Raw genomic sequence first — 14,704 nt, forward strand, 5'->3', positions numbered from 1 at the left:
TGGAGCCGAAAGAAACGGTTTGTAGCATTAACACCCATTGCTGCATTTGCTACTAGACTATCTCTAGAGAGAAGTAAAATGTAATTACATCATTTTTTGAAATCAGGGAAAGTTAGAAGGCCTGACATCCTAATTGGATCTTCTTCAGAGGCTAATTGAGATGGAAACAGACTACGGACACAGTAGATAAGCTGTGTGATAAACAGTTCTTCTCTCTCTTAGCTTTAGAAAATGATATTTATCCAACTGGTTTCATCATGTTAGTACTTTTCTCTCTCCACCCACCTCTCTCTCTCTCCCTCTAATCAGATGAATATGAGAAGATGCAGAAAGAGAATCGAGAACTTCAGGTCAAATATTATCAGGTCCGCCAACAGTTAGAGGAACTCCAGGAAAAGATGAAATTCTTCACGAAGGAATCAGCTCTAGACTGGCAAGAATTAGAGGAGGCACTCATACTTGTAAAGGTAAGCAAACAGTCACCTAGTTTATAAATAAACTGTAGAGGAGGCACTTAACTTGTAAAGGAGTGCTTAGGTAACAGATCCTTCAAAATCAGTCATTATTACAAAAAATAATTACAATATATTTGTTACTATGCTAGCGATGAGCTTATTAAATATGCAATGTCTATTCTAATTTATAGAGGTGAAGAGAAAGTGATATACTAAATACCAATACCCAATACCTAATACCAATACTTTACTAAAATGTTTAAAAGGATTAATGACAGATGTGGATTTGTGAGATATGTAGAAGAATCAGGATTCATTGTGGATAGTTACATCTTTATACTTTCCTTGACTTTTACTAATCAAAGAGAGCTGCTTGCTTCTTCCATCAGGACCCCACCCCTTCCCCACCCCCCCAAATAACAACAAATTATTTTAAGTTTCATTGTTTGTTGTTTGCTGTTCTCTTTATAGAAAAGAAGAGATAAAGGAGTTGAAAATTTGGACTTTCTGGAGCGAGTGGAGGAGGAGGTCAATAAAGGTAATAAATTAATAAAGTTTAAAGCCTTATTTATGAATTCAAGCTTGTACAGAGAGTCTTACTGTATTGTGAAACTGTAGCAGTGGACTTTACATGGTATTTTCACTTACATATTATCAATGTAGTTGATTAAGTTTACAGAATGGTACTCTCATTGTTACCTAATCACTAAGATATGTTGTGAAAGTATTTTTTTAAATTTATTCTTTGAAATTATTATTACTCTTTTGTATAAATATGACGTGAATTTCTTCAGGTTTGGTTCTATATTTCATGCACAGAATGTCCGCTTTATTCTTCTTATTTTCTGCTCATTCACAAAATTTCAATAGTTGTGGAAAGGTGGATTAAATATTTGGCTATCCAGTTCATTTATTAAATATTATAAAATATCTGTACATTTGTTTAAATTCAAAAGTTTGCAATATTTGGCCAGAGATGAAGTGATGTGATGTGAAGTCATTGTTAATATGTGCATATGTTATATTTACAATGATTAATCATAATAATGGTGATTTACGATTATATAGTAAAGAGAGAATGTTTTAGACATGCGAGAGAATTGACATGTCTGTAAGTGACTGAAGGCTGTTGCACATGTTATGATGAAAGTTAGTGAAGGTATTTTTTGCAAAATTGCCCATTCTGTTTTTTTATAATTTTTTTATATATTTTTTTATTATATATATTTTCTTATTTTTGTCATTTCTCTTTAGATCTGAAATTACAACTAGGCCAATTGCAGGCAGACCACGCGGAGACAGCGAACGAGTTGGAGAAGACGAGGAATATGCTGCTGTTGCAGTATAAGATCAACAAAGATTACCAACAAGAGGTTGAGGAGTCTTCCAGGAGGATGGAGGAGTACCAAACAGAGTATGAAACCAAACTACAGGAGTATGCTCAGCTGTTGGATATCAGAGCAGCAAGAATTAAGGTATTTAGAGTAAAGACCTCACGACCTAAGTTATCTGAGGTCCTTAGACCATGTTGCTCTATATAAAAGAGCCACAAGAATTAAGATTTTTAGAGTACCACACAACCTAAGTAATCTGAGGTCCTAAAACTATGTTGCTATATATAAAAGAGCAGCATGAATTAAGGTATTTAGAGTAAAGACCTCATGACCTAAGTAATCTGAGGTCCTAAAACCACGTTGCTATATGAAAGAGCAGCAAGAATTAAGGTATTTAGAGTAAAGACCTCACAACCTAAGTAATCTGAGGTCCTAAGACCATGTTGCTATATATAAAAGAGCAGCAAGAATTGAGATATTTATAGTAAAACCTCATGATTTAAGTTATATGAGGCCCTAAGACCATGTTGCTATATAAAAGAGCAGCAAGAATTGAGGTATTTAGAGTAAAGACCTCATGACCTAAGTAATCTGAGGTCCTAAAACCACGTTGCTATATGAAAGAGCAGCAAGAATTAAGGTATTTAGAGTAAAGACCTCACAACCTAAGTAATCTGAGGTCCTAAGACCATGTTGCTATATATAAAAGAGCAGCAAGAATTGAGATATTTAGAGTAAAGACCTCATGACCTAAGTAATCTGAGGTCCTAAAACCACGTTGCTATATGAAAGAGCAGCAAGAATTAAGGTATTTAGAGTAAAGACCTCACATCCTAAGTAATCTGAGGTCCTAAGACCATGTTGCTATATATATAAGAGCAGCAAGAATTAAGGTGTTTATAGTAAAACCTCCCGACACGTGTTACCTGAGGTCCTAATACTCAGACCAGATGTCTTCTAAGATATCGCCCATTTACATGACACTACAGAAGTACTCTCAGCTGTTGGAAATCAGACCCTCCAGATTTCAAACATCTTAACATATGTTCTCGAAAATTCTGATGCAGTTTTTGAAAGTACCTGAATTTGGAGAGAATAAATTCAGTGCCAACCTGGAAATGTCAAAGCAAGGTGAAAGGTCGTAAGGGTTTATCTGCTATCGAAGAACTATTAAACTATGCAATTTTCCCTATAACATGTAAATATGAAATAGTAATAATATGATAAGGTTCCCTGCTATTTGTGGTAGCTACTCATAAACATTCTTTTGTACATGACCCTCCCCCTTCCCCATCCCCTCCCCCTTCTCACCAGAGGGAATGAAAAATGATAACTATGATGATAAAGGATAATAAATATTCATTTTATACAGTATTCTATCCTGTGGTATTCTATAATTTGACCATTCTTGACTGAATCTTTTTAAAAAAAAATAAGTTTGGTTCCCTCATTTGTAGAAATTGGAGAACCAGCTGAGAGATGTAGCCTATGGTACCAAGCAGTACAAGTTAATTGAACCTTCCGAGGTGAGTTTAAAAACTTAAAGAGGCTGGCTGTCTAGTTAGAGATGAGAGTGACATAGTCATCTGCAGTGTTGTAGATGAAGTCAATTTTGAAAAAGGAGCCTTTACCAATCAAGTGACCTTACATTTCAATTAGATAACAGAGATTTTTAATTGTGATATTTTAATATTGATGTGACTAACAGCCAAAGGTGTCACAAGCCTTTTTGCTATCTTAAATTTTGTATGTAATTATATGATGAAAGTGATAACAAACTAAACTTTGTACCATATTTTCCGGGACCCCCTAAATTGACCCCAGGACCTGGTGCTGTATAACCCTAACCAACCCCCTCTTGTCAGACCTGCCAACAGTTTGGAACTGTCTGAGCTGAATTTATATTCAGTAAAGTTTGATATATATAAAGTAAAAGGTTCTGCTGCCTTGGTTATATTTCTTGTACATTCAATTCATTTTTTTTCATCATTGCATTTAATAAGTAAATTTCATTTCCTGATTCACGAGCAAATGGAACATTACTTTATGTTGTTTTTTCTACTTTAGTCTTTTATATTAAGAAAACATAAAAAACAATGATTATATGGTAGTGCTAAAATATTACCACATATTGGAAGTATTACAAATTTGGTGATTTACTAATCTGCACAGTTAAATTTATATGATACTCTTATGGGCAGGAGATGTCTACTAGTAGCTTATTTTGATTGGTTTTTATCAGAACCTTAGCTTCACATGAAATGAAGTAATATGCCAAAAAAAATATTTTTCAAAAAGTTCTCAATTAGATTACAATTTTTGGTTTCTACAGGATGAGGTTGTCGACGAAATTGATGAAACTGTTAAACTCGAGAGAGGACAAAATCTTGTCGAGCTCCACATCGGAACGGTAAGAGTAAACGACCGGGGAGGAATCTCAGTTGAGTCTTCACTTCGAAGCTGATTCACACAGAAATATCATGTTTTTATCATTTTTAGCAGTAATGTGTACAATTTGTGCAAATGAAGGTGTTGGCTGAGAGAGTGGGGGGGGGGTGGTAGTTATTGCCTGAAACATTTCTTAAAAGTCTGTGTCACATACACAGATGGAGCAGGTTATTTGACCCGTTGCTCTTCACTCTCATGCATCCCCCCAGCCCCATCTTATTTGTCTCTGACTCTCACAAATCAGTTCTGTCCCACATCTCCAGCCAACCCCCAGCCCCATCTCATTTGTCTTTGACTCTCACGCATCAGTTCTGCCCCACATCTCCAGCCAACCCCCAGCCCCATCTCATTTGTCTCTGTCTGACTAAATACAAAATTTAAATCGTGAAGTTGTTGCATAACAGTATCTTTATATCAAAGTGCATCCTGGGAAATTCTTGACCGTAGGAAGATGTGACATTTTTGAAGGGACTTTGTTCTCTGCTTTGACAATCCACCTGTATTCTAGGAGATCCTTTCGTTCTCAGTTTTCGTCACTTCTTTCTCGACAGGTCACATATACTCCAGAGGCATTGAGAATCTTAAATGACAACGAGCCAACGACCTTTGTGACCTATGAATTCTTTGAGCATGAGATACAATCTACTCCAGTTCTGAAAGGCAAACAGTGAGTTCATAAACAGGGTAAACTTGGGTGAAATTTCCAAGGAGCTACAACAAAAACTTTGTTTAATTCATGTATGACAATTTTTGTTCTAGTTCTCACTTTACTTAATGGGAGGGTTTGGAGTGTGGAGAGACATTGCAGCCTTGAAGCAGGGATATGTTGTATCTTTGAGTTAGAGTTACATTTAAACTAAAGTTGTTTCCTTTTTCAGCTCAGTTGCTTATAACTTTTATTACCTGTGTGTATTTACTAAGTCTTTCTTTTGTTATCATCTCCTGCAGCTCTTTATTGTCTTCTTCTTTTGTACTAAAATTTTATTATTTACTGAAAAATGATGTAATCATTCATTTTACATAGCTATTGTAAATAATAATAATAATAAGTAATAATTATATAGCGCATAATCAGCAAAGCTGCTCAAAGCACTTTACAAATGTAATACCTAAAAACAAATAGTAACAAAAACCCAAATATTAAATATATAGAACCAACAAGGCAAAAAATGTAAAATATAAGAAACACCCGTATTAAACGATACTAAAAAAAAAAAGAAATTAAAATATAATGAATACATAAAAAAAAAATGCCCAAAACGCAATAGCCTGAAACAAATTCAGAAGTAAGTAAATACTAAAATAGATTAAATTGTAGTCAATGTTTAAACATAAATAAGGTAATTTCTTTGAAGGAATTATGATAATGTAAGAATTAGTTTTGAATTTTTTTCATTGACAGGCCACACTTCAACTTCACGTCTCAGTATAAGGTCACCGTGGATGACTTCTTCCTCCATTACCTCATGAAGGGTACCACGACCCTTGAACTTCACCAAGCGATCGGCACCGAGTTCAAGACCATTGCAGCATGTCAGCTGAAGTTCAGAGATCTCTTGGATAAGCCCAAAGGAAGAGTGACAGGCAACATCACATTACTAGGTATCTGGACAGGGTGTAGAAAAATAAAATAAATTATTTAAAACAAAAATTGAGATTAAAAAAATTAAATTCTAAAATAGAATGTGGAATTGTGGGAATGCTTGAAGAATGACTGAACGGTTGAATTTTATGACGGCCTGAAAAAAAAATCCTAGACGACTAGTGTGTTACTCTGTGGAAAGTCAGTTCTTTGAATTTGTGGCATTTCATTCTGCATATGTTGTATCATGTGACCAATTGAAAAAGTTTAAAGTTCCCATGTCAAAGCCATAACATGTTTAAAATATGTAAGATTTTTTACTAAGCATTATTACACAATTGTGATGAGAAAGAGTAGGACTAAAAACACATCGGAATTTGTGATTCTCTTTACGATTTCTTTAGGTAGGCTTTGAGAGACCAAATTATTTTTATCATAAATTTTTATCATAAAATTTTGTTTTGTCTTCTCTGACAGGTGTTGCTTCAAGTCATACCGGTGTCAACTTTGGAACTCTAGAATTCTGGGTCCGTCTGCGAGTACCGATGGAACAAGCCTTGAGACTATTCAGGGTAAGTAAAACAATTTATGGTGCCATCAGAAATTGTTTTTTGAAAATACGAGAAAATACTCAAGATTGATGTGTGCTTTGTTTCTATGGAAATCAAACAAGCTTGACTCTAGTGGAGGGTTAGAGGGAGAAGATGTGGGCCCATGTTTCTTCAATGTTTGTCACCTCTAACACTAATAGCGTATTATTTACTATTGTTTTCTCTCCCCTCCTCTCACCAAAGAAAGGAAAGATGAACTAAAAACATGCAGCAAAGCCATATGAAAGTTCAACAGTCGATGTATAAAATCTGACATTGACCTCTCGGAATTTCATTTTCATTGATAGGAAAGGGTGAAGGCCCTTGGTTACATGTCTTCCAATCAAAGAGCTACCCAGAAAGCCTTAGCAACCCTTGACCAATCAGAGAGTGACGTTTCAGGGTTCACCGGTGAAGCTGTCAATGAACTGGTTATTAAGATCATCAGGTGTAATAATGTGAAGGCCAGAAATGAAGGTAAGAAACTTTTCAATGAGGACTTTAATTATATTAATGACAAAGTATGTGTAGTAGTGTGTTAGTATGTGTACATATATGCAAATTATATTGTATGTCTTAGTATATGTACATACATGCTGTATTGTATGTACAAGTATGTGTACATACATACTTTACTGTATGTATAGTATTTGTTCATACATACTACACTGTATGTATAAATATGTGTACATACTATACTGTATGTATCAGTATGTATACATACATAGTACATACTTTACTGTATGAATTAGTATGTGTACATAGATGCATACTATACTATATGTATATGTACATATACTATACTGTGTGTATTAGTATGTGTACATACATTGTGCATACTATAATGTATGAATAAGTATGTGTACATCCATGCATACTTACTGTGTGTATCAGTATGTGTGCATACTTACTATCCTGTACATATAAGTATGTGTACATACTATATTATATGGATTAGTTTGTGTACATGCATGCATACTATACTGTAGGCCCCTATGTATAAGTAAGTGTACATACATATATACTATAGTGTATGAACTAGTATGTGTACGTACATGCATACTATACTGTATGTATTAGTATGTGTTTATACATACTATACTCATGTTTTAGTATGTGCACATACATGCAAACTATACTGTATGTATGAGTATGTGTATGTACACACTATACTGTATGTACCAGTATGTGTACCTACATTCAATACTATACTGTATGTTTTAGTATGTGTACATACATACATACTATACTGTATGTATTAATATGTGTATGTACATGTTCCAGCAATCAATACGTAGTGCAATTGTTCCTGATGATGACACTTCTCCTTGCAGGTGTACAACCCAATCCGTATTCCGTTTACCGTTTCTTTGATTGTAATGACCACGACACCACGATAGTGACCAGTAGTAACTCCCCAGAGTTCAATGACATGCAGGTCTACCCTGTACCCGTAACTGTAGACCTCGACAGATATCTCAGGAAAGAGGTTTGTTATAATGGGGAAGTTTTCCCCTACTCTAAGAAATGCAAGTTCTGTCTGAGCACTTGTCTTACCTTTGAAATCTGTCTCACTTATAGTCTCTATATATAGGTAATATATTAGTTATGTTTACATTTAATGATTAAAATAGTCCTTGGTGATTGGAGCATTATGAATCATTTTAGCTTCATAATTTAAGAAAAAAACAATTTTACCTGGAATTAAATTTGTTTTCATCTCAAGATTTCTATACCATCTCTGACTGAAATGTTGATGGACTTTGTTTATAGTATGGTTACATTTGTTTGCTTATATTTCACTTTCATAAATTTTTGCATTATCTACCAGAGTTTGGAGGTGTTTCTCTTTGACGACAATGACCCAGAAGAGGCTGCATATTTAGGCATTGCCAGAATACCACTTATAAGTTTAGCCCACGATAAACCCATCAGGGGGACGTTTGAACTAAAGAAGGTAAAACTGGACAACTATTTCTCTTGTTAAGTTTGCATTATCAGGTATGGACTTGTATCAAACACAGTGTAGAGTAGTAGGATGTTGTTATAAACACTAACCATCTGGCATGTGTTAACATGCATTCAGTGTGTCATTATTCTTTCTTCATTTTATTTTTCTTTCTTCGTTCGCTTTTTCTCGCTGTAGAGCTCTGGAGAGACCAATGGTAATATTGATGTGTTTCTGAAGTGGCAGAGAACTTACATAGCTCCCCAAGGAGTTACCTCTGAAGGTTCCAAGAAGGTAACCAAAAAATCATAAATGCTTTTCTATTGTCTACAAGCCTTGTGTTTGATTTCACGTCAGGTATTATCACTATCATATTATCTATGATGTGAGATATTGCAGAAATCTTTGCATGTAAACAACAACAGTAAACAACAACATCATCCACCACGACCACAGTGTTTGTCTAAGAAATTTTAAATTTGTGATATTTAACTGAAAGCAAGATCAAGATATTGCTCATTTTCTGAAAGAATTGTTTGCATATTTTCACTTGAACCTCACACTTTTCTTGTCGGCAGGCTGCACCAGGTTCACGGCATAAAACAACACCCTCTGGAGCCAAGCAGGTTTCTATTGTGTCCTCAAAGGGCCAAGAGAGGACCCCTCATAGGAAGGTCGTAACCAATCAGAAACCTCCGATTGCACCCATTTCTACGTCAACGCCGAAGGAAGAGACCAAGCATCAAAGAATCACCTCTGGTGGAGGGAAAGAATCCACAAACCTAACGGAGGTTAATAGTTTTCCATATATTGTCTCCATAAAATGTACAAGTCTCGTAGCAAAGCTAGACCGACCAACCAACCAACACCTCTCCTGCATTATTAAATTTGGCTCTTTCGTCATCGTGAAACTTTGCTAACAAAAGTACGCATGCTCTGCTGCAAAATGGCCGATCCTTTAAATTTTCTGTAACAGACTCTGCATACTGTACCCAAATTGCCATTTTGTTTTTAGTTCTATTGGTAACTATGGAGATTACGGAATAGCATTGAGCTGAGCCAACAGATGGACTCCATCATTGTTTCTGACATGGTACCCTTAGAGTATTAGTAGACTGAAAGTAACACTACTGTTTGACCGAAATGTTCCATTTGACTTATGACTTTATGACTTTTATGACTTTTAAGTTTATGGTTATGACTTTTAAGTTTTATGGTTTTAAGGTTTATGACTTTTAAGTTAGGATCATTTGCTAAAGCAAGAATCTCCAATGATATTAATTATCAGGCATGAGCCTTCTCCGCGAATTCGCGGAATATCCGTGATATCTTTTCTACCTCGGGAAAAACTATTATCCTAACACACTGTAGCATATGCAAACTGGAGCCTATACCGCAAGTTTTGCAAAGTTCTGTGACATTTTTTTTACCCCAGGCTCATCCCTGAATTATGTACTTATTTCTGTTTGTTTTTACTTTTATTTTTTTTACTTCTCCTCCTTATAAACTGTTTCTATCCATTCCCTCAGGTTGGTCAGCCCCGTTCATCATCTGCTCAAGTTACATCTGAGTCATCATCCAGGCATGAGGTACCGGCTGTCTCAGGCTCTCCTGTTCCTCCTGAGGTAGGTTGTCTCCACAAAATATTTAAGCTCTTGAATGAATCAGCAAGTTGTTTTCCTTCAATTTATTCATTTATTAATGCCAGTATAGATATGTAATTAATAAAGAGGAATAAGAAAATACGTTGACAGGAAGTATAACTTACAGAAAGTATCGGAATGAGCTATGGATGGAAACTTAAAAATGTTACTGTAAATATGTCAATAAAAATTCGAAAACATTAAAATTAACAGTCTTGTTCATAAACTTAAACTGCAACTCTTTTTCTTCTTCCTATCCCCACTCCTACCTTCGCCCACCACCTCCTCCCCCCCCCCCCCTCCTAAGCCTTCAGCATCCAGAACCCTGCTGATACTACATTCTGCTCTGTGGTTTATTTCAGTTTCTAGAAATTGATCAGCATTTTCAATCTGGTTTGTTCCCTTTAGTAGTCACTGTAGATATTTGCCTCCATCGGTCTTGTCTCCACGTTCACTTCCACTCGACCAAGATATTATAGAGGCCAGTTACAGTTAATTCCCGAGTCATATCACGACTTTTTGATTTATTTTAATATTTTTTTATTATGTGTGATTGAATCGAAACAAGGAACCTTCTGTACCATTTGGTCGTCACGACGATGAGAGCAGCAATAGCCAAGTTGAGGAAGAGGGGACGTCAGCCAACGGTATAGAAGATAACCCAGAGGATGAGTCGCAGGGAACCTATGATGTTGAGGACGGAGACAGCGGCCAGGAGGATGAGGTATTATGTTTACTCTTTCATGGAATTCCTAACAATCTATTCTTTGTATTGCTTTGTATGTTCACTCTGTTGTCAGACACCTCCTGACTCTACCTGAGACTGTATATATCAATGAAGAATGTATAAATCTATATTTACATTAGGTGGAGAGTGAGATGAGGAGGCTAGCGGATGTAGACGATAGTAAGGAAGGAAAGGATGAACATGTCGAGGAGGAGGAAGAAGAGAGACTGGAGGATCTGGTGGCCCAAGAACTCCGAGACCAGTTTGGAGAAACCACCGTAGGACCCGGGGCGGTGACAGGAAAAATGGGCGCTTACAATGACACGATGTTTGAAGAAGATCCGATCCCAGAAGAAGATGAAGGTATGTCAGAGGAAATAGCATGACCACCCCCCCTTCCCCACCCCTCCTTCCTCTCCCTGTAACATTGGTTTAACATATCTAATCTTTTATTGTTCATAATTGAGGCCAGCAAAAACCAGGGTGTTAACACACAGATGAATTCTGTATAATTCATACTGCATACATAGATATTCTCTCCTGCCCTGTTTGGTGACTTGATGATCAAAGATATCTCAGCTTTTTTTTAAACATTTTTTATTTATTTTGTTACCTATTTTGTTTCCTATTTTTTTTACATTTTTAATTTCTTTCTTTCCTTTCAATAACATGCCCTAGTTTATGCCATCTTTCTCTATCCAGATCAAGATTCCTCCATCGGTGAAGAGGTAGATATTCCTGTTGCCAAGGAGAGAGATGAGGAGGAGGAGGATGATGATGAGGAGGCTGATTCTGCAGCAGGAGGATCAGAGATGGGAGCCGAGGAGAGATCATCGGATAGCGAAGTTGTCATGACTCCAACTGTACGACCACAGTCAAGCACGGCAGCGGTAAGTTATTCCAGTGATAATACCTCAAGGAGTCTTAGTTGTGATGGTGTTCTTCTTGATAGCAGTATGGTCTTCTTTTATACGATGTCATCACGGTGCTGGTCAAAAATGACAAATGTTTCAATTGAATCAGATAAAATCAAGGAAATATCATTCTATGACTGTTGTCTTAATAGTCACACTGAATTTAAAGAATTTTTTCCACCTTCTGTAGTTTTGGACTTTTTATTTCAAACTTCTCTTTATAAGCTCCTGATATTTTTAGAAGAATAAGTGATGTTTACTGATTATATCGACAGCGATACTTTCTAGCTATTTAACTGAACTTTCCATGGCTGTTTCTTAAACTTTGTGCAGAGTGTTTCAATATCTTTCGTTTCACATTTGGAATGTTGATTTTCCTTGTTCCTCATGTGTGTTGTTTTTTTTTTTTTTCTTTTTCTTCCTACTCGCCATTTTGTCAGACGGAGGACACAGTCATAATTGCTCTAAATCATCTCAGCTTGGAGCCTGGACCTATCATTGATAACGAGACCATCCAGAGACTCTACGTAGAATACCGATTCCTCGGTGTGCCTGCCGAGGAAACCGAAACACCATATTCTTTGCCCAAGCCCACTCCATATAACCATATAGCATTCAATTTCAGAAGAGGTATGTTACGTACTTCATAATTGGTCGATTAAATGGATATTTCAAGGAGGAGGGGCGTGTCATATTTTCATGTAACCTTTTCCCATCATGCAAAGAATTTTAGAAAACAAAATATTTTTTGGGTCACATTGCTGCATCTCTATCGTTACTGATTAATTAAAGTTTACAAGAGAAATAAGTTAACTGCTTATTAAAAAAACAATTAATCTTGAGATCAAAATATTCAGAGTCTGACACCCACTTTTGAAGCTAGGTATTTCTAGGCCTGTTTGCTAATTTGCATATAAGATTTGGGGTGAAGTTTTTTATGGCTTTTGGTTACTATCTGCTAGTTGCACATTCTTGACCAAAGAGACTGCTTCATGGCATTCATAGCTTACCTTTAAATTAACTTTTCCAGGACAAACATAGTTAATCTGTCATAATGGTATTCTAGACTTGTTTAGGTATAGTTATGAAGAGAACAGAAAAGGTTTCCAATAAAAAGGAGCGTAAACCTAGCTTTGTAAATGCAACTATAATTCGTAAGAGGTGATCATTCTTCATTACGACCATTGGTTTTGTTATCGTTCCTATTTCAGTGTTTCACATCGACACCGAGAAACACAAACTTCAAAGGGACTACTTGGCTAGCTTTCTCATGCCCGAGGATCCCAACGATGGCAAGTAAGTAATATCTCACACTCCCTCAATGAGTCCTCCTATTATACTTATTACAATTATGGAAATTAATAGATATTCTTGCTGCAGTTAAAGACTTTTCAAATGTATGTCGTAGAACCTTACATGCCGTATAAAGATGACGTTATTGAGATTTGTCGATAGTCTGTCTTTTATGTAACGTCAAGATAAGTCTGATGTGCTTTTGTCAGAGAGATAACGGTTGCCTTTGTCCGTTGATATCACCGTAGTAACCTGGAGAGGTGCAATGTATACAACCTGTTTTGAATGGCGAGGGCGTGTGACATATTAGTATTTAGTAACGAAAGGTTTCCAGCTGCTGAATCGTTCAGTTGTTTGTCAATCGTTTTAGTAGAATTTGGTCTTCTCCTTAACCTATTTTCATTTCTGCAAAGAAGATAATAAAAACAAATTTATTTGGGGGGGGGTTGATGGAATTGGTTCCTCCCATTGCACAATGCATCCTTATTAATTGGGTTAAATGTTTAAGAAACGTATTGTTTTCCCTTTAAGGTAAGTTTTGGTGTTTCTTTAGCTGCATTGTTGAACTCTGACCTTCAAAGCATTTTGTAAGTCTTTTACTTTGAGAAAATTATGGATTAGTTTTGTAACCTACTTCAAAGTGGGTCTATGAATGTGAGAGGTGCGTATCAGTGGTGTGTATGTGTCGTGTTGTGCAGTGGAGAAGTTGACACACAACAGCATTGTATACATAAATTACTATCCTAAAGTTTTTTTGATTTGTTTACTGTGTCCACTAAAGTAAAAAATTTCACCATCTGCAGGTTTTGATCTCACAGCTGCAGATCAGACGACGGCAAGAGTATAAGTTTCACGGTAATACTCTCATAGGCAATCGGAACAGGTTTAGGTCTCAGTCTGATGAGGTTATGGAAATGTTGTTTGTTCCGTTTCTGTCAAATAGGTTACGATTTACGGTCGTGAGCGAACCCCCCGAAGACCGACAAGACTTGGAATGTGAGGATGTCGGTTACTCTTACGTAGACTTGAGGAAAATCTTTGAAGGGAGACTCGATATGGTTGACCACGATGTCGATAGTAAGTACAGATGAGTGAACATCGACGACAAAAATGGTGGTAGAGGTGGGAGGGGTTGGAGGTGAGGAGGGATGTCACTATAAGGTTGATTGATCACGATGTCTATAGTAAATACAGATGAGAGAACATCGACTACAAAAATGGTGGTAGAGGTGGGAGGGTGGGGGGAGGATGGGGGGGTGGTTGGAGGTGTGGAAAAAAAATTTCGAAAATTCGAAGGTGGTTGTTGTTGATAGTTGTTCATGGAAGTTTTTTCAATAATTAAGAAGTAAATTAAGGGTTAGATCAGGTGAAAAGGGGGAGAAGAAAGGGAGAGATGTGGATGATAAAATTAGCACATGCTGGCCATTAGTTGATCAGTCTAGTATTTTGGTTAAATATATTCTAGTAGTTAGTCAGTCAAATTCTAGTTGGTCAGTCGAATCTAGTTAGTCAAATCTAGTTAGTCAGTCAAATCTAGTTAAGTCAGTCGAATCTCATTAGTCAGTCGAATCTAGTTAAGTCAGTCGAATCTAGTTAAGTCAGTGTAAACTAGTTAACTCAGTCGAATCTAGTTAGTCAGTCGAATCTACTTAAGTCAGTCAAATCTCGTTAGTCAGTGGAATCTAGTTAGTCAGTGTAATCTACTTAAGTCAGTATAATCTACTTAAGTCAGTCAAATCTTGTTAGTCAGTCAAATCTAGTTAGTCAGTG

General features: G+C 36.3%; 1 protein-coding gene across 3 annotated transcripts in view; it reads left to right on the forward strand.

The window, feature by feature from the left end:
• Nucleotides 1-14,704, forward strand: part of LOC139965656 (protein fantom-like) — a 33,373-nt gene that overhangs the window by 16,833 nt on the left and 1,836 nt on the right. For all 3 annotated transcript variants that reach the window (XM_071968260.1, XM_071968262.1, XM_071968261.1), the window contains 20 exons: nt 310-467; nt 927-993; nt 1,710-1,930; nt 3,247-3,315; nt 4,122-4,199; nt 4,789-4,904; nt 5,640-5,839; nt 6,297-6,391; nt 6,718-6,886; nt 7,744-7,898; nt 8,241-8,366; nt 8,556-8,651; nt 8,936-9,148; nt 9,887-9,982; nt 10,569-10,724; nt 10,868-11,090; nt 11,430-11,617; nt 12,082-12,271; nt 12,853-12,937; nt 13,878-14,011. In XM_071968260.1, the coding sequence (XP_071824361.1) occupies nt 310-467; nt 927-993; nt 1,710-1,930; nt 3,247-3,315; nt 4,122-4,199; nt 4,789-4,904; nt 5,640-5,839; nt 6,297-6,391; nt 6,718-6,886; nt 7,744-7,898; nt 8,241-8,366; nt 8,556-8,651; nt 8,936-9,148; nt 9,887-9,982; nt 10,569-10,724; nt 10,868-11,090; nt 11,430-11,617; nt 12,082-12,271; nt 12,853-12,937; nt 13,878-14,011 (2,835 nt within the window). The remainder of the gene's footprint in view (nt 1-309; nt 468-926; nt 994-1,709; nt 1,931-3,246; nt 3,316-4,121; nt 4,200-4,788; nt 4,905-5,639; nt 5,840-6,296; nt 6,392-6,717; nt 6,887-7,743; nt 7,899-8,240; nt 8,367-8,555; nt 8,652-8,935; nt 9,149-9,886; nt 9,983-10,568; nt 10,725-10,867; nt 11,091-11,429; nt 11,618-12,081; nt 12,272-12,852; nt 12,938-13,877; nt 14,012-14,704) is intronic.

This window comes from Apostichopus japonicus, chromosome 3 (assembly GCF_037975245.1).
Source record: "Apostichopus japonicus isolate 1M-3 chromosome 3, ASM3797524v1, whole genome shotgun sequence".
Classification (NCBI taxonomy): domain Eukaryota; kingdom Metazoa; phylum Echinodermata; class Holothuroidea; order Aspidochirotida; family Stichopodidae; genus Apostichopus; species Apostichopus japonicus.